Raw genomic sequence first — 19,971 nt, 5'->3', positions numbered from 1 at the left:
TGTCTGACATACTGCAGGCACCTGTTAAATCAAAACATTTATTAGTTTCCTGTCTGTTTTGCTCTTTGCTGATGTCAGAATGCCGTCCACCCACCCCACCACCATACAGGCACCTAGTCAAATCCTTTTTGTCCTTCAGAATCCATCATATTCCTCCTCTTCTATGAAGCTTTCCTTGATGACCATAATACAGTCAACTCTCTTCTCCCAACTCATTTCTCACTTAATCTCTGTATGACACAATTAGCACTGAAATATACTGTGCCTCTATCTGCCCCCTCCCCCACTGAATAGTAGTCCTATCTCTCCAATTCTAAGCCCATTGAAAGCTGGCATCCATATACATGCAACTTCCTCACCATGCCTACAGCTCTAATTATGGCGACTTCTAGGTCACTCAGAGTTGATATGTTGTTCTTGGATTGATTAAACATTTGTCTTGCAACCCAAGGCCAAGCCCCTCACCTCCAGGGCTAAAAGGGCACTATGTACCCTCTTTGCACATGCTGTTTCTGGATTGAGTTTCATGAAAGTACCAGTTTTATTACTTTTTAGTTAAGACCTGAAACATGCAGGGTTTTATGTGTATGTACTAATCAATCAAAAGGCAGGACCAAAGCGATGGATTCCTGGACAAGAGGCACTAGGGATGTTTATCTGAAGAGCAAACCATGGTAGTCCCAGTGGGGACACTTAGACATTTCCCCAACCTCCTCCCGTCCACTGTGGCATGGAGCTTATGATTCTTCCCCTCTGTGCACTCTTGTTTCAGGGTTGGGAGAAGGAAGAGAACCAACCCCTAGCTCTGGCAGTTCCAGATGCCAGTCCTCAAGGGATGGCAGTTTGACAGAAGATGTCACATAGAAACACTCAGTAAGCTGAGAAGTTCCATATGTGGAGGGAGGAGTTCCTAGAAGGAAAGTCAGGCAGGAAGCTTGAGTGTGTTAATCAGTGGCAGATCTGGTCTCCATGTGACTTGGGCAGATCATATCCCTTCATGGGACCCCACTCCCCTAATCTGCATGCTGTAGGGTATTTTCATAAAAGTTTCTTCCACCTCAAAAATACACTGACTATTAATGAACCAAGACTCACAAAATAATTTTAGAATGCAAAAAATTGGGAGAAAGGCAGTGTAATCTACAAAATGTTTCATGATGTCAAGCAATTGGATGGATTCTGGGTAAAGGCCTGCAACTATGGGTCATAAAGTTTGGAATTTCACATCTTGTTAAAGAACTCAGCTTTCTCATTATTTGCAAAAGCCCTTAGATTGATATACTTTGAAACCTACTGGGCTTTGGGAAAGAGGAGAGTGATTTCTTTTAAAAAGAAGTAAATATCACCAGGACTGATTGTGTGAAGAATTCCACCTTGAGTTTGAATTCAAAGGCATTAGAAATCTTCTTTATTTTCAACAAAGGAAAAAAAAATCTGCTTTGTTAAAGAAAAAGAATCGCATAGAAAAACATCCTTCTGTTTAATGAAAGCCCATTTGTGCTCCTTTGGGCACTCCCCACAATACACACAGATGGGTTTACTTTTAGTTAATCAGAGGAAAAGAATCAATGAATGAAGGTGTTACTTTATATCCACAGAACTGTTCCTTTGGGTGAGGTGTGAAGAAGAGCAGAAAACTTCTGCAAGGAGAACTAATAGCATGTTTGGTGGGTGCAAGACCTTCAGCCTCTTCAGATTTGGTTTTGTGTCTGGTAGATCTTGTGTCTAATAAGTCTTGCTTGTCTCATAGATCACTGTGCTCCCAAGAGTTCACCTTGCTTCCCCACCTCCTGTGGGTAGCCCAGAAAGTCTGGCTAAGTCAGCAGCCCACAGCATGAACTTGAAGGGGAAAGGAAGAGGTTCAGCATCCAGATCATTTAGGTCTTTCTAGTGTTGTGAAGACAATTACATGAAGTCATGTGTCACACTCCTCTATGCAACCCACTGTCTGCAAATGCAACAGCTCACTCTTCTCACTAGGTAAAGCATGACTACTAAGCCGTAAAACTTGTGACAAATGTGCCAAAAACAGCACATCTACAGGCGGCACGTCTGTCTGCTTCAAAGTAGTCCCCTTGTGAAGTCCCACACTTCTTTTATGAGACTGCTGCCACTGCTGGTAACAGCATTTATTAAACTCCTATTTGGGGACTACTAATACGAGCTACACAAGAAAAGCACTTAAAACAGCACCTCCAGGGCTTAAGGGGTCCAGCTCCATCAGAAGCATGTTTGCCTTTGATTCAATTTACCATACTTTTATTTAGTTTGTGCTCACTTATTAATGTTGTTTGATTTGAACGCCTTCCTCCTTGCTTTGACCCAGTGATCTACATGCAATGGGAGGATCCATGTGGTTGCTTTAGACTTCATTAGCCAAGGAAGGAGACCAGACCTTCAACATTAATGACTCAGTGTCATATACAACCCCCCCAACTATTGGCAGAGTTTACTTAGGACCACCAACCACAGTTCTTTTTCTACCACTCATTGTTTCTCCAAGAACAAGATGTGCAAAGGCTGAACTTTTATATATATATAATATATATATTATATATGTATATATAATATATTATATATGTATATATAATATATTATATATAATATGTATTATATATAATATATAATATATATATAGCATATATATATATAGCATATATATATATATGCTACAGGTATAATAGAATGTTCACTCCTATTGATTTGGGATAAGAATTTGTTTCCTTTCTTAAATTAACTTTTTATTGATCACTCCTATGACCTTAACTGCTACGGGTTTTCTGGCCTTCTATTAAAAAATGTCTTTGATATTTATTTCCCCTTTGAGTAGTGCAGGGAAAACCTTATCATGGCCTTTCGTGAACCAGTAGCCTCAAAGGAAAGTAAATGTTTACAGCATGATCCTCAGAACTTTGCTCAGGCAACATTCCCTGGACTTTCCCTCGATGGAAATGGGTGCCCCCAGGGTTTCTCCAAGGGGTAGAGAGAAGATAGGGCTTGCACTTGGGGGCACAGTTGGCTTGTCTACACTCTAGATACCACCTGGGATTTCTGAGAGACTTCTGATCTCTGAAGCCACATGCCTAGGACAATGATTCTCAAACTCAACTGTGTGTATATCAGAATTTCTGGGTGGGCTTCCCAAAATGCAGATTGGCAAGCCCCAGCCTCTGAGTTTCAGATTCAGTGAGTGGACCTGAGAGTGTGCATTTCTAACAAGTTCCTAAATGATGCTGATGCTGATGGTTCTGGGCTAACACTTTAGGAACCACTTTTTTAGTTAATTCATAGAATCAGAAGTCCTGGGCTTGTGCCCTAGCACCAGGATGGAAAGAATACCATTTCTAGAGTGAGAGAGACTGGATTGAAGCCTGAACACACCTACTTAACTTGAGGCGTGACCCAGAGTCACATCATTTCTGAGTCTCAGTTTCTTCATTCTGGAAAAGGGAATAATAATATATGATTCACAGGATTGTTGGGAGTTAATGTGTAAGTGTCAGGCACAGAGCACCCCCAGCTCCTGGCTATGTAGTTGGTGTAAGAAAGTGTCCTCTTTGAGCAGCCAACTGTTTACCCTTCATGGGGGTTAGTGAGTTCTTTCAGGCCTGGTTGAGTGTGCCATCCTAGGTAACTAGCAGACACAAAGAGGGTCTGCTAAAATAACAGGCCTTCACAGCCCAGAAATAGTTCTCTCAGGTAGATTGATTCTCAAGGGCTACTGGCAAGGTGTGATTTGGGGACAAGTCCTTGCCTGTCTCTCTCTGGGCCTCAGTATCCCCACCTTTAAAGTGAAGGGTTTGACCTAAATGATTTACTGTCTCAAAGGTTTCCTCCTGTTCTGACGAGTGTAGGATTCTGTGACTTAGAACTTGGGCACTTATTTCAGAATGTTCTATTAAAAGGAGAATACAAAATAAGATTCTTGTTTTTAACTGTTTAGTTATTTTTAACGTCCTTAAACACTCCAGCCTTCTTTTAAACTGGGATACTACACAAAAAGTCAGGGACAACAGCTAAATATAACTAAATCTCCTTCACAGCTACATCTCCTTAAAATGTCCATTACAGGTATAAAATGGTATATCTGTTATTTCATAGTGACATCTAGTGGCTTTTTATTATCAAAGAATAAGATACGCATTTTCCTATTTGCTCATCATAAGCTCTGCTGCTTCTCCTGCAGAAATTCATTCAACAATCTTTTATGAATTGCTTACTTTATGTCAAACATTGTGCTAGGCCCTGAGGATAGATACATGGTTCTTACCCTCCCAGAGCTCATAGTCCAGTGGAAGAGGCAGAAAAATCGCTTGACAATCCCAGCACATTGTGATACATGTTACAATGGGAGAACACCAGGGCGTCTGGAGCAGAGAAGGGGGTGCTTAACTCTGTCCAGGGAGGTCAAGGAAGGTTTCGCGGAGGAGACAGTCTTTGAGTTGAGTTTTGAAAGACTTTGCCAGGTAACCTACAAAGGATAAATAGAAGCCATTCAAAAGAGTGGGCACTCCATATACAGAGGCAAAGCACCTGTGGAGTCACTGCCTGGGACTTTGATTTGGAAAATTCAGCATATAGGGTATAGAGCAAGGTTTCTCAACCTTGGCATTATTGGCATCTGAGGCAGGGTATTTCTTTGTTGTAGGGGGACTGTGCACGATAGGATATTTAGCAGCATCCCTGGACTTGACTTACTAGATGCCAGTACCAACCCCCTCCCCAAGTCGTTACAACCAAAATATCCCCAGATATTGCCAAGTGGCCCAGAGTTGGGGTTTGGGGAGTGGAGATGGAAGATCACTCGCAATTGAGAAAGACTTGTATAGAGGGAGCTCACTTGAGAAGGCTGGACAGAAAGAAAGGTGGTTGCTGGATTCCACAAGGCTGTCTCTAACATGTGGAGGAGCTTGGCTTCATGTCATAGTTGATAGGGAGCCATTGGGAGTGCTTAATTAGGAAATGACAGGTCAGATATGTGCCATCTGGGGGTGTGGAAGTTGCATGGGACTGGAGACCTGAAGGGTAGGACAGGATGCTACTGCAATGTTTTAGTAGAGAAGTGATGAAGGCCTGACCCCAGGCAGTGGTGCAAAGGATGGATTTCAGAGCTATTAGAAACTGGAAAGGACTTAAGTGAATGTTTAGCTCTTAGTAGTGAGGGGAGATTAGAAGAGTCAAGGATGGCCCTTTGGTTTCTTGCTTGGACAACTCTTTCATTTGTTGCTATTATTTCGACAATTGCTTATCAGTGACAGGAAAAAGTTGGCCTAAACTTGTAGACACAAAGCAGGTTCACTGTGCATTGTTTATAAACTTATATGGGTTCAGTGAGACAGAACACACTCATAAGCAACAAGTTACATGAAGTGGGTTTATTACTTACAGATAGGCAGCAAGTGACAAAAGAAGCCTAGGATCCACTGTGAGATGGTTTCCCAAGACTCAAGAAAGCTGCCTGGGTGAATGAGTCTCGATTAAGCATGCCTCACTTGCACCATAGCTGAGGGACCCCAAAAGGCAGCCTTTCTTGAGTTATATACCTCAGGGGCCATGTGACTCGTTTAGCAAAGCTTTGAAGGACATCCTGCTTCCAAGAGAGAGAGGAACAAAGGCTGGGCTGTCCCAGGCAGTTCCTCCCTATCTCAAGATGTTAGATTCTCCAGGAAGGACTGGAACAAGGCTCTTGCTGTTTCAGGCAGTTCCTCCCTAGCTCAGGATGCTGCACTCCCAGCACATTCTACAGTTATTCTTAAGAATGACAAGCAAGAATGAGGGGAGTATTGTGTTGGTCCAAGGCCACCCAGAGAAGTGTCCTTCAGTAGAAGGTGGTAAACCTTTAATTGTGTAGTGCCTGTAAAGGCACCATGGGCATACAGAAGCACCAATCAGCCATTCAATTAACCCATGTAACCCAATGGGGAGTCATGGCTCCAATTTAAAAATGTGACACCTTGTCATTTTAATTAGGTGATACATTTGGTCACAAGAAAGTCCTGTCCAATTACTACTAAGTGAAACAGGCGGAGTATGATTTTCCTGGGGCTGAACTGGTCTCATTCAGTTAAAATTAAGTCAGTCCATTCAGCAGCACCCTTCAGTTTCATGTCAACCTGAAGAAAGATTTCCAGCAACTATCAGAGACTTGCTCTCACCTGCATCTTACTCTGTTTTGATCAATGCCTGAATCCAGGCATTGCCAACAGGAACAGGAAAGTATGGTGAAGATACTGGGGGATATAATCAGAATGTAGATGTCTTTTGACAGGCTCAGATTTCCTCCATCAAGAAGAGATTAAACAGGGCCACAAATACACTGCATCAGTTCCTGACAATATAGATTGAGTTCCAGCGTGGCATATATGTGAAAGAATGAAACAATTGAGCTTACTGTGTATCAGTGGTATGGTGTGGCCGCCAAAATGGTCCATGTGATCTGAGGCCACATTAAGAGAAATGGTGTCAAGAATGAGGAAGGTGATAGGCTGTCCCTTCTTGTTGCTTGTCAGATCATGCTTAGAGGGCCATGTTCCAATAAAGTGGAATGCACTTGCAGGCAGACAACAGGATAGTGGGGCCTTGAAGCTATATAGAGAATAGTTGAAAACCATTTTCAGCATAAAGAAGGGCTGCTGAGAGCTAAACCCAACAATTTTCTATGATTTTTTCAGATATAGACAATAAACTTATGAACAGCAACTAAAAAAAAAAGAAGAGAAGCCTTGGGGTAAATGCTGTCTTCGAATATCTGAAGCCACACAAGTGGAATTTTAAAAAGGTCCCTAAATAGACCATGATGGTCTGGAAATTACCACTTTGTGCTGACCACTCCGTATCTTATCTTCAGCCCAGGTTACTCTCTGAGTGCCAGATCTGTTCATTCATCTCTGCTCAGATGTCCCGCAGGCACCTCAGACCTTCCTCCAGAGCCCTAGGAGGCATCCTTAACTCCTCTTCCTCTTTCTCCCCTGAATCCCTTTTGTCACTTTTACCTGCTAAATATTTCTCTAGTCTGCTCCTCCTTCTCTTTTGCCTTGTCTTCTGCAGTGGCCTCTTAACTAACTTCACAAATTTCATCTTCATATACATAATGACCTTTCTAAAACACAGACCTCATCATGTCATTCCCCTGCTTAAAGCCCTTCAAAGCCTCTCTGTTGCCTGCAGAATTAACTTTGAATGCTTTAATATGGCATCTGTGGCCTTTCACAACCAGGTCCTGGGCTCTGTCTCCATCTTCAATTCCTGCCACTACTCCTTCACTCACCGGGAGGTTTTTTGATGCACGTTTCTCTTGCACAATAGGTTGGTTTATGCCTCTGTGCCTCTGCTCATGCTGATCCTTCTGTCTCATACTCCTTTCCTCTCTCCTTGACTCATTTTTTTTTTTTTTTTTGAGGTGGAGTCTCACTCTGTCACCCAGGCTGGAATGCAGTGGTGATATCATGGCATACTGCAGCTTCTACCTCCTAGGCTCAAGTGATCCTCTCGCCTCAGCCTCCCAAGTAGCTGAGACTACAGGTGTGCACCACCACACCCACTAATTTTTCTATTTTTTGCAGAGACAGGGTTTCACCATGTTGTTCAGGGTGGTCTTGAACTACTGGGTTCAAGTGATCTGCCCGCCTTGGCCTCCCAAAGTGCTGGAATTACAGGTGTGACCCACCATGCCCAGTTGCCTCATCTAATTCTTGTTTTTCAAAATAAAGCTGCAGAAACCCTTGTCTTATCTTTCGGCTAGGTTAGAAATCAGTGTGAGGCGTTTTTTTTTTTTTTTTAATCATACCCTGCACTTGCTCCAAGCATTCATGGCACACACAATTGAAACACTTTCCCCGGGTTTCCATGTCTTATCCCTGTCTGTATCCCCAGTGCCTGCCATAGCGCCAGGCACACATTAGGTGCCAAGACTAAGCAAGTCTTGACCTGACCTGACCACTGAGGGAAAACTGGCCATGTCTCTGTTTGCCCCCCAACCCAGCCACATTCCCCAGCGTGCTTCTCTGATATTGCCCTAAAAGCTCTTCCTTGGATATAATGAGCATCCTGGATCCTTTTTCTGACATAACCTCCCAGGTGTTATCTTTACCTGCCTTCCTACTTCCAACACACCATGCAATTCAGGAGACCCCTGGACACTGGACACCTACCCTTCAGCAGATCTTTCTTTCTTTTTACACGTGGAGTATTTCTAAGCAGCATCAAGTGCTTTCAGTTGAGGCATTCTGGGTCCCCAAGGCTATTTGCCCTGGAAGAAGGGGGCTGTTGTCACTCACTGAATATCTGCAGGTGTTGTCATCTGAGTCTAGGTGGCTGTTATCACCAAGGCAGGAGTGTGTGTATGTGTGTGCCCCTCTAATTTCTCTGCTGCAGTGAAAATCCCTACAGTGTAGACACTGAGGCTGCCTACGTTGGGCTGTCGTATTTCTTAAGGGCACTAGGTGACCTTCAAGTTGAATGCATACTGGATCCACACACCCATAACATGAGAGACCCTCTCCGAAAGTCTGTCTCTGTGTTGCCTTCTCTCTATCCATGTTGGGGTAGGGGTAGTGCTTATGAAACATTGATTGTGTCATTAACCCTGGTGGTTGGGATGTATTTGCTCTGAAAGGCTAGGCACAATGTTTAGGAAGGAGAGCTGCAGACTTGCACTGTGGTGCACTCTTAATATTTACCAGAAGATGTCACTGTAGGCTTAAACCAATACAAGAAGTTAGGGCAAGAGGACTTCCAGCTAAGCATGAAGGTGACTCCATTTTGGGGGGTTAGAACACCGAGCAGCCCCCCATTACAATGCATGCCTGGAAAAGCTGGTTGAAAGGTTAATCCAAATGTGTCACAGGCCTTAATAAATTTCTTATTTTTTCCAAATAATCAGACTAATTTCCACTAAACTGTTGCCTCAGGGCTAGCATAAAGGCTCAATAAGTATGCACTGAATGGATGAGTACTAAAGCTAGGAGTGGAAGGAGGGAACCCAGGGCTTTAGTAGTCATCTTTGTTGGTAAAGGCTACTGGAGAACAAAAGCTGCTACTCTTTAGCAGTGGCTTCTTATAGAGATGAATTTTAGTGACACCAACAAGATCAGGTCCTAGGGAAAGTAGTGAGACAAGTGAAAGCCCTCTTGGCCCCTTTTCCATCCTCACTCCCAGATGCTTCTCCTGTGCCCAATGCTTGTTTCTTCCTGAAAAAATATATAAAGTGATTTATTTTAAGAAAAACCTTCCTGTGATTTTTTACAAGGCACTTGGAAGATTATCCAGAGTTTTTATGTCATGAGGCATGTCCCTAGCTCTCTCCTTCCTCTTCCCCAGGATAGTTCATCAAGTAAGCAGTTAAAGAAGTTACTGAGATTCTGCTTTATGCCAGGGATGAAGGCCAATGTACAAAGCTGGAATGGATGGGATGAGGGTTATATAGAAGAATAGGACAGAGCCCCTGTCCTTGAAAACATAGTTTAAGTGGAAATATAAACAATTAATTGTAATTCAGTATCACAAATTTTTTTTGGGGGGGCAGTGGGGTGGAGGGGTAAGGTCTCGCTCTATTGCCCAGGCTGAAATGCAGTGGCACAACCACAGCTCACTGCAACCTCCGTCTCCTGGGTTCAAGTGATTCTCGTGTCTCAGCCTCCTGAGTAGCTAGGATTACAGGAGCGCACAACCACACCTGGCTAATTTTTGTATTTTTAACAGATGGGGTTTCACCATGTTGTCCAGGCTGGTCTCAAACTCCTTACCTCAAGCAACCCACCCACCTCAGCCTCCCAAAGTGCTGGGATTATAGGCATGAGCCACCGTGCCCAGCCCCAGTATCACAAATATTTTAACAAAGGCTAAGTATGGAAGTGCTATGGCAACACAGAGGAAGAAATGATAACTGGCAACACAGAGTGGGGTACATTTTTTCACAGAAGAGATGGTACTTGAACTGGTATTGAAGGATGAGTAGAATTTTCCAGCCAAAGAGGGAAGATCATGGCAGGCAGAACAAGCACCATGTACAGGATAGAGGCATAGGAGATAGATTTCAGGATGCCTGAGTTGCTGGAAGCCCCAGTTGGGAGAAACGTTTCCTCAATGGACATCAGCCAATATTCAGTCAAGCAGGTGGCTGAGCAGGTTCCCTGTGGCTCCTCATGCATATGTAGAGAATAACCACTGCCTCAGATGGGAATGAATATTTCAGAAAAGTTGCAAGCCATTCTCCAGGTTTCCTTTAAGAAGCTAAATGCTAATATTCAATGCTTATTGTTGCTTTCCTTCCACAATATGCCCTTCTGTGGCCTTGTCCTTCATCTTCTGTACCTGAGTGGTAACTCATTTCTCATGAAAAGCACAACGACACGGTTCTCTCCTTGAGTATGCCTTATTGTATCATGGACTTGATGTTTCTGGGGCATGTGCCTACCATGTATGGTGTGAGTATGTTAACATGTGGTTTAAATATTTGCTAGTCTGCTATTTGAGCAAAGAACTTTGTTTGAAGCCCTAAAGAGAAGACAGCCATACAGCAAAGCCTCCACACTTGCTGACATCCACGTGCCCTTTCAGTAGATAAGGAAAAGGGACATTTTGAAGCTGCTGATAGAGTTAAGTTTCCTATCCTGGGAATATTATCATATGAGCAAAGGTGGAAACCAAGTAAGTAGCTTGCATACATGCCATTGGCAGCTACCATGTCTATTTCAGTCAGTGACTAACCACAGCGTTTATTGCTGGAGGCCCTGGGCTACTCTGCCTATCTCTACATTCCACTTCTATAATGTATGAGCCATAATATGACAACAGCCAGAATCAAGAGTATCATATCATACACTCATTTAATGAGTTTTTTAAAAACATAAAGATACGCAGATTAGACTGGATATTAGAAAAAATGCTATTGCATATTTAATAAGATTAGAATTTGAACCCACTTGTCAACTCCATTTCATTCCAATAAAGCATGTGCTTCCATTGAGTCTCCATTTCATGATCACTAAGTGGTTTAGAGTGGGGGGCATGAGATAAAGTGGTTGCCTAGTTAGCCAATGGTGTCATTGGGAAGATTTTGTCTTTGGTTAGAGAGGGAGAAAAAGAGGGGAAGGGCGAACGGGAGTGAAGCACGACAAGGTCGATGTCTGGAATCTAACCTTTTCATACCTGTTTTAGCTGAAGTATCAGCAAATTGGTTGAAAAAATTAGCTATCTCTAGGCTAGTGAGACTCAGAGAGGGGACTGCAGTACAGTTTACAGGACAAATGCCATCAGATCCCTGTCATTTTTGCTTTGCCTTCCTTTTTGGCCAGTGAATACCACATGTGCCATGTACCTCTATGACTCCACTTATTTCACCCATATCTCTGACTGTTGGTTTTTGTGCTTCATCCATAGGAACTTCCACTACATCACCATCCTCCGAGACCCAGTGTCCCGGTACTTGAGTGAGTGGAGGCATGTCCAGAGAGGGGCAACATGGAAAGCATCCCTGCATGTCTGCGATGGAAGGCCTCCAACCTCCGAAGAACTTCCCAGCTGCTACACTGGCGATGACTGGTCTGGCTGCCCCCTCAAAGAGTTTATGGACTGTCCCTACAATCTAGCCAACAACCGCCAGGTTCGCATGCTCTCCGACCTGACCCTGGTAGGCTGCTACAACCTCTCTGTCATGCCTGAAAAGCAAAGAAACAAGGTCCTTCTGGAAAGTGCCAAATCAAATCTGAAGCACATGGCGTTCTTCGGCCTCACTGAGTTTCAGCGGAAGACCCAATATCTGTTTGAGAAAACTTTCAACATGAACTTTATTTCGCCATTTACCCAGTATAATACCACTAGGGCCTCTAGTGTAGAGATCAATGAGGAAATTCAAAAGCGTATTGAGGGACTGAATTTTCTGGATATGGAGTTGTACAGCTATGCCAAAGACCTCTTTTTGCAGAGGTATCAGTTTATGAGGCAGAAAGAGCATCAGGAGGCCAGGCGAAAGCGTCAGGAACAACGCAAATTTCTGAAGGGAAGGCTCCTTCAGACCCATTTCCAGAGCCAGGGTCAGGGCCAGAGCCAGAATCCGAATCAGAATCAGAGTCAGAACCCAAATCCGAATGCCAATCAGAACCTGACTCAGAATCTGATGCAGAATCTGATGCAGAATCTGACTCAGAGTTCAAGCCAGAAGCAGAACCGGGAAAGCCCGAAGCAGAACTCAGGCAAGGAGCAGAATGATAACACCAGCAATGGCACCAACGACTACATAGGCAGTGTAGAGAAATGGCGTTAAATGGCTCAAAAAGGCCTGTACGTACTTCTCCCAAAGCGCCACTGAAAAGATGGCATAGCTTAAAAGATGAAAGTGTCCAAACACGTCCTGCTTCCTTCATTGGGGAAGTTTAAAAAAAAAGTTTAGATGTTGCCTTTACAGTTGCCTTTCAATTCAGTGTTATACTGTGCGTAGGTAAAACAAATGTCAACATGGAATTAAATTGTCTTTTTGGGGTTGGACTAAATATGAAATCTGAAAGCCAAACCAGACTCACCAGAAATTGCTGTTTAGATATTTTAAGAAATTCTTAAATTAGTCATGGAGACAAAATGAAAACATAAAATGTGACCATTTAACTTATGGCTAAGAAATGGACTTTAAATTATTCATGATACACTGTTAAAACCCAATCTTGGAATCAAACATTTTTTCCAGGGGTGAGAATAAGTATAAACATAAAGCAACTAAAATGAAACATAAAACCTTTTATTTTCTTCTGATTTTAACAAGAAATCTATTTAAATAGAATAACAACTGATGGTGAATCTTACCGAGCTGTAGAAAATAAAAAATTCCTCTCCAAACATGGGTAGTTTTATGTCAAAATATTGGCTTTTCAAGAACAGGACTCATATCTTGATATTTAAGAGATGTTTAAAATTTTAAACTTTTTCTACCTTCTACTGTTTAAAGGTTTTAAACAGGGTGTATCTCACATTAAACAAAACACCTTTTTTTTTTTTTTTTTTTTCAAAATGAAATATCAGTGTAAAGATCTAATTTCCAGGCGCTTTCAGGGCACTGTAATTTCAACAATACTGGAATCATTTTGGCGCTGCTTCTCATTCATTTTAAGGCTTCTCTGAATTGTGCTCATTCCAAATTAACCCATGTATAGAATCTTTCTTCATCATCTAAATGGTGTGTTGCTGAAGTTATTGTGGTATATAATCCTGGATTAAAGTCAGGACTTTCTTTCTATAGAATTATTTTATCAATATTTGTGTAGTGAGGTCCTAATCAAGAAACTTGAACAGGATAATGTGTCTAAAAATATTGCTGAAGTTATTCTTGATCAGATAGAATTTAACCTAAAATGTGAACTCTTACTTACTTTTTGTACATCTCTATTGTAATGTTTCCAGTTGGGCCAACTATTTCTAGCCCTTTAGTTCTTTTTCGTGTTGACAGATTTGTAGACAATTACAAAAGCCAAAAAAGGATAAAATAAGCATTAGGAAGGCTAGCCAGAGTTATTCAATAGCACCTTGATAATGTGGGCAAACCCTTCTACGAAGTTTTTGTTTTGAAAAGAGCAAAAGTAAAAAGTGTTCTGTAGTGAGGTTACATATCAGGAACATATGAGTTGAGCAGAGTAATTTGGTAGTGTAAGTCGATGCAAAAATACTTCTATGGTATCTATTACAAGCTGATCAAGATAAAAAGAAGTACGTAACCCACTGTGCTGTCAAGCATGATGATTCTGGGCAGTTTTCATTTTACTATGGATTTTGCTATATACTTATGCAAGGACTTACACTAACCTCCTAGCTGTAAATCAAACAAAGTGACTGAAAGTGGCATTTATGTTTTCACAAGGGACATGCTTAGAAGTGTGACCATAAAGTCAGATCTTGTACAATCTGCTCATGTGTTTCATCTGCAGTAATATAGCCACAAACTGGACAAGAAGCTGGGTATTTGGGTTTAAAATAGATTTTCTTGACTCTGAGCTTGTATCAGTATTTCTAGCTTTTGTTTTGTCTGACAGTATTGCAGTCCTGAAAATCCTGAGAGCTAAAAAACTGAAAGGAATTTTTCCACACCTTGAAGTCAGTGTTTTAGAGTAAAACTATTTTGTGTACAATTGTGTTTTTAAAATAGTTAGTAGATCACTATGGTATTTCAATTTTCTTTAGTTTTAATTGAAAATGTTTGCTTTTAAAACTGATAGGTATTGTTGGAAAGCAGGATGAAGCCTGAGCCAGTGGAAAAGCTTGTTACAGAAAAAACATTTTGTGTTATTGCTGTGGTGTGCATGATTTGCAAAGATTAAGTGCATTTTCTCCGTCTATACTGATTATTGTATATAGAGGATGTTATAAATATACATTTTTGCCATTATGTAAATCCCATGATTTCAACTGTAAACATCTGTCCATTGGTGTAGCTTTATAAACCATTCACTGATTTTGTGTAATTTAACAATAGATATGAAATAAAGTTTAAATTACAGGCTCTGAGTAATCTCATAATTTCAAGATTTGCAGCCACTAGACATTGTGATCTCACAAACCAGAACAGAATTTTTTTCAACAAGACATTTCCTTTTTTCCTCTTGGCAGCCAGGTATGAAAATTAGATGGCCCATTCTAATCCCTCACACTAAAATGGCCTTAATTTGGGGTTATTCCTTCTGGGAGTCCATGTTTTTTGTACAAGCTTGTCCAACCCACAGCCCACCAGACACATGCGGCCCAGGATGGCTTTGAATGTGGCCCAACACAAGCTCATAAACTTTGTTAAAACATTATGATATTTATGCATAGACTTTTTTTTTTTTTTAGCTCGTCCGCTATCATTAGTGTTAGTATATTTTATGTGTGGCTCAAGAAAGCCAAAAGATTGGACACTACTGGTGTAAAACAATGTTTGCTATGCAAATGAAAAGGCATATCTTTTAAGTTAAAACTTATTAAAGTAAATACTTGCATATCTAAGAGCATGTAGAAAGGAAAACTAGTGCTCTTCATTCTCCCTTCTATCCACAGGGTAGAGTTTAAATGTAAGCATTAATGTATTGGTTTTTAAAGTCCCAAACACAAAATGTGCACATTTTTTCAAACTAACTCTTATAGTTAGCACTATGGGGGAGTGGGGTATGATCTGTCCTTGCGCTTTTCCAAAGAGACTTTAAATGTCAGTCCCAAGGGATTAGAGGAAGACAGCTACAAATTTGGTTGGAGGTGTAGTTAAGTATCCTTAGCCTGTAAACTATTCATATGTACTGTATAAGCCCATTTTCATACTGCTATAAAGAACTGCCCGAGACTGGGTAATTTATAAAGGAAAGAGGTTTAATATTGACTCACAGTTCTGCATGGTTGAGGAGGCCTCAGGAAACTCACAATCATGGCAGAAGGTGAAGGAAAAGCAAGGCATCTTCTTCACAAGGTGGCAGGAAGGAGAAGTGCTGAGTGAAGGGGGAAGAGCCCTTTATAAAACCATCAGATCTCGTGAGAACTCACTATCACAAGAACAGCAAAGGGGAAACCACCCTCATGATTCAATCACCTCCACCTGGTCTCTCCCTTGACACATGGGGATTATGAGAATTACAATTCAAGATGAGATTTGGGTGGGGACACAAAGTCTAACCATATCAGCTTACGTGGTTTTGCCTGTCAACTGTTTCTTGATCAATATTTGGGCTGCCAAAGGGCCTGATTGTATAAAGATCCTACACCCCCTTGGGAGGATCTGTGAACAGGAACATAAAGTCCAAGAACTTGAAATATTTCAGAAATAAAGGTTGGTTCCCTTTTCCCCTGAGGAGGGTAGGTACTCATGGACAGGAGGGCGCTCTAACTGTAGTGGAGAAAAGACAGGAAACCTGCTAAGGAAATGAACTATTGAGGCAGCCCAGAGAGGAGCTAGAATGAAGAAACAACGAATTGGCTCTGTTCCTCAGGACTTAATTAGGATTCTCAATAGGGGTGATAACCAAGTACAACCAGGACTACCTTTGGGTGATGGGTCTAATAAAGCTGTCACAATGGGAAGGATGGTTTCCTTCCATGGGTGGAGTACGGGGGTAAAAAGAAGCATAAAATTTGCATGATGGGTCTGAGTCACAGAAGAGAACTATAGAATAGTCCAGGTTGGCGATGTGCAACCCACAGCTTTCTTGCATTCATTGACCTGAAGACACTGCTTTTGACACTGAAAGTTGGGAAAGGGGAGACAGGGTATTCCTTTTGCACAAATGGCCATCAGAGATGGACTGGAAGTTTCTTCTCTCTTGTCTTCTCTAGAGATTGAACCAAGCAAAGAAACAAAAGCCGAGTACTTTGTAGAAAGTTCTAGCAAAAAACAGAGTATGCTGACTCTGAACGTAACCCTCTGGGACTGTGGAATAAGTCAACTCAAATCTCTCACTTGGCAAGAATGAGGCCGCCTGACAGTTTTAACTGTCCAAGGAATTTGATCAACACCTCACAATTTCCAAAGTACATCCCTCAGACCTTCACAAATGGGCAAAGCCCTCAGAATTTCAGGAGAAAACTATCCTGAAAACAAAGCAAATGAGCTGTTTCTCAGTGCAAATGGCACTGTTCTGAGCAGCTAGAGCAGGGTCCAAAAACTACTGTCCTGGGGCCAAATGCAGCCCTCTGCCTGCTTTTGTAAATACCGTATTATTGGAACACAGCACGCACATTTCTTTGCATATTTTCTCTGGCTGCTCTCATGCAACAGCGGCAGGAGTGGTTGCAACAGAGATCTTATGGCCCCAAAAGCCTAAAATACTTATTTTCTTGCCCCACAAAGAAAAAGTTGGTCAGCCCTGGAACTAGAGAGCCAATCAAAATTTCCTAAGTATTGAAAACTTGGCGGAGTTTATAATAACCCCAGAGTCCGAGAGAATAGAAGGATGTGATTCAAACAACATACTTTCTAATACCATACCACCACAAACAAGATTTACTGAGTACCTACTATGTGAGAGTCACTGCTTTTAGGCCTGAGAGCACGGGAGAACCTGGTCTTTTCTCTCAGGATTGCAGAAATCCCAGCCACATGCTGTGTCAGTAATTATAGGTGAGAGCTTAATTAGTTCTTCATTAGTCTTAGATTGCTGATGCCTGCCAGTTCCTTGCAGTGTGCGCATGTGTGTACGTGTTTTATCGCATGCTTTTAAAAATTAAAACAATATATAAGTATGTAAATTAAAAAGTGAAATTACCTATATATACAACTCCCACGTCCCCAAAATAACTACTGTGATTATGATTTCCTCCAGACCTCCTTGTCCTAGCCACATTCAAATCTGCTATCTCTCCCCCTCCCCCTTCCCTCCTGCTCTTCCTCCAACCCAACCGCACACACAAACACATATATTTATTTAAAAGGATAAAACCATATTGTTCTCATTGTTACCTGATTTCTTTTTTTTTATGAAAAAGTTCAACAGTGTATCATGGATTCCCTTCCAAAACAGGAATATAATGGATGGTTTATCCCAACCAAATTGACCACTGCTGATGTTATAGGTTGAGAGTATAGATTCTATATGCATGCTGCCTGGGTTTGAATCCCAGCTCCACCACTTACCAGCTCTGTGACCTTGGGAAAGTCTCTAATCTCTCCATGCCTCAGTTTCTTCACCTATAAATGGAGAAAATAAAAGCTGTAACTTCAGAGAGTTGTGAGGATTAAATGAGTTAGTATCTGTAAAGCACTTAACACTGTGCCTGATATAGAATAAACTTTACTTTTTATTTTTTTAGAGACAGACTCTCATTCTGTCACTGAGGTCAGAGTGCAGTGGTGTGATCATAGTTCATAGCAGCCTCAACCTCTTGAGCTCAACTGATCCTTCAGCCTCAGCCTCTCGAGTAGCTGGGACTACAGGTGCACGCTACCACTGCCAGCTAATTTTTTACAATTTTAGTAGAGATAAGGTCTCATTATGTTGCCCAGGCTGATCTGGAACTCCTGAGCTCAATCCTCCCGCCATGGCCTCCCAAAGTTCCGAGATTACAGGCATGATAAAATAAACTGTATATGTGTTTGATAGTATTATAATTAGCATTATTACTGTTATTAGCATAAGGACTAGATGTCTGCTGAATTCCTATATCTTCAGTAGCTAAAGACTGACTCTGAGATCAAGAATTAAAAATATTTGCAAGAAAAAGAGTATATTTCCTGTTGTGACTAATTTAAGGAAACCTTTCTAAAAAATAAAACAAATGTGTTTCAAATGTAACATAATCAAATGTATAAAGACTTATCTTAAAGTTTACTTCTGAGCTTCAAATGCAGCCAGTGACAGAAACATTCTGAAAGATGTAACCCACAAAATGCCAAGTGAGTCACAGATTCTCTCTCCAGCAATGAAAAGGCATTATCTGGTGTCTCTGGCTGATTGGGGACCTACTTTATCACACTTAGCCAAGGATGACTCACTTCCAGCCCTGCCCCTTTCCCACTCATCTCTCCACCCAACATTGCTGGAGTATGGGCTTGTCTGCCTGATGAGATCTGCGAGGACTCCAAAGGTCTAGCTGCTTCCCTTATGGGCCTGGCTTGGTACCTGGAATGCCTACACTCCAAGGTTCTCTTCTGTGGGGGAAAGGAGCATGTCCAGAAGACCCTATTAAGATGCATTTATGCCACCTAGGAGGGAGGAGAGAGAATAACCCATTAAAAGTTAGCACATATTAGTTTTCAAATTAGCAGTCACAGAGGGCCCTCAGGGAATGGGACACGCAGGACTTGTAAATTCAGCTAGCTCACTTTACTTAAACAAACAAAAAAAACAAGAAGAAAAATGAACTTCTGCATTTATCCAATTTGAATTTTTAAATTTTAGTCCTATTGCCTTAAGGACAGAATAAGGTTCAATAATCTTCATCAAATCTCATTAAGTTGTACAAATTCTATTTTCATTATGCCTGGTTCAATCTTGTGACTTCACTAATATCAGTAAGATTTAATGATGCCTAACTGGGCCTAAGAAAAGTTTAACAGTTTTTGTGACTTAAAAATGCTCTACTGGATTTCATGTGACTTATAAGGACCTGAGAAGAACAGTCAAGTCTTAAAAGAGAGTGCTACACCATAGCTTGAGAGGACCTAACCAGCCAACTAGAGCCAACCTTAATCAGCCTTTTCATGGATTCATCCAAAACACAAGATTGTTTTTTTTTTCTCAGTCCTGAAGGAGGTCTTCTGTCCCTGAAACTACCTAGAGTAGGATTACATGTTCATCAAGGCCCTTGAGACCATATGGCAAAGATATTATGAATTTGGTCAAAAAGATGGATTCTGGCTTCACAAGGCTGAACACATAGGAAGGAAGTTGAAATAAGGAGCCTGAACACTGATTAGTTAAGATGAATAGCGTTTATCAAGGATGAGCTTGAAGGCTGGGCACTGTGGCTCATGCCTGTAATCCCTGTAATTCCAATACTTTGGGAGGCTGAGTGGGAAGGATCGCTTGAACCCAGGAGTTCGAGACCAGCCCAGGTAACATGGCAAAACCTCTCTCTACAAAATATATAAAAATTAGCTGGGCATGGTATTGTGTGCCTGTAGTCTCAGCTACTCAGGAGGCCAAGTCAGGAGGATTATGTGAGCCTGGGAGGTCAAGGTTGCAGTGAGCTGTGATTGTGCCACTGCACTCCAGCCTGGGCGACAAAGAGAGACCGAGACCCTGTCTCAAAAAAAAAAAAAAAAAAAAAAAAAAAGGGCTTGACCTAAGAAGCACTAACAAGCATCAGTAGTTGTCGAGTTTCCCATCCCTTCCCAGTGTCCACATGCTTTCTCCAAACTCCCAGGACCTTGGCATATTCCCAGCACTCCCTCTCTAGGGCAGGTTTCTATGCAGCCCACCTGGATGGTCCCAATGTCTTCTTAACTATCCTTCTGTCTTCAGCCTCTTTCTTGACCACCAGGCTCATCTTCCTAAAACTTTCTCAGAACAGAAGCTATGAGCCTGTGGC

The 19,971-nt window shown here is 41.7% G+C and overlaps 1 protein-coding gene across 6 annotated transcripts in view; it reads left to right on the top strand.

Annotated features, from left to right (window-relative positions):
• HS6ST2 (heparan sulfate 6-O-sulfotransferase 2) overlaps window positions 1-14,479 on the top strand; it is a 330,939-nt gene extending 316,460 nt beyond the window's left edge. For 4 of the 6 annotated variants that reach the window (XM_054545079.2, XM_054545080.2, XM_054545081.1 and 1 more), the window contains one exon: window positions 11,380-14,477. In XM_054545079.2, the coding sequence (XP_054401054.1) occupies window positions 11,380-12,262 (883 nt within the window). In that variant the 3' untranslated portion in view covers window positions 12,263-14,477. Of the gene's footprint in view, window positions 1-11,379 lie in introns of all 6 variants that reach the window. The other 2 variants (XM_009235256.3, XM_024241121.2) reach the window with 1 other exon arrangement.
• The last annotated feature ends 5,492 nt before the right edge of the window (window positions 14,480-19,971 follow it).

Source organism: Pongo abelii, chromosome X (assembly GCF_028885655.2).
Source record: "Pongo abelii isolate AG06213 chromosome X, NHGRI_mPonAbe1-v2.0_pri, whole genome shotgun sequence".
Taxonomy (NCBI): Eukaryota; Metazoa; Chordata; class Mammalia; order Primates; family Hominidae; genus Pongo; species Pongo abelii.
The sequence above is the reverse complement of the archived record's forward strand: the minus strand, read 5'-3'. Positions and strand labels throughout refer to the sequence as shown.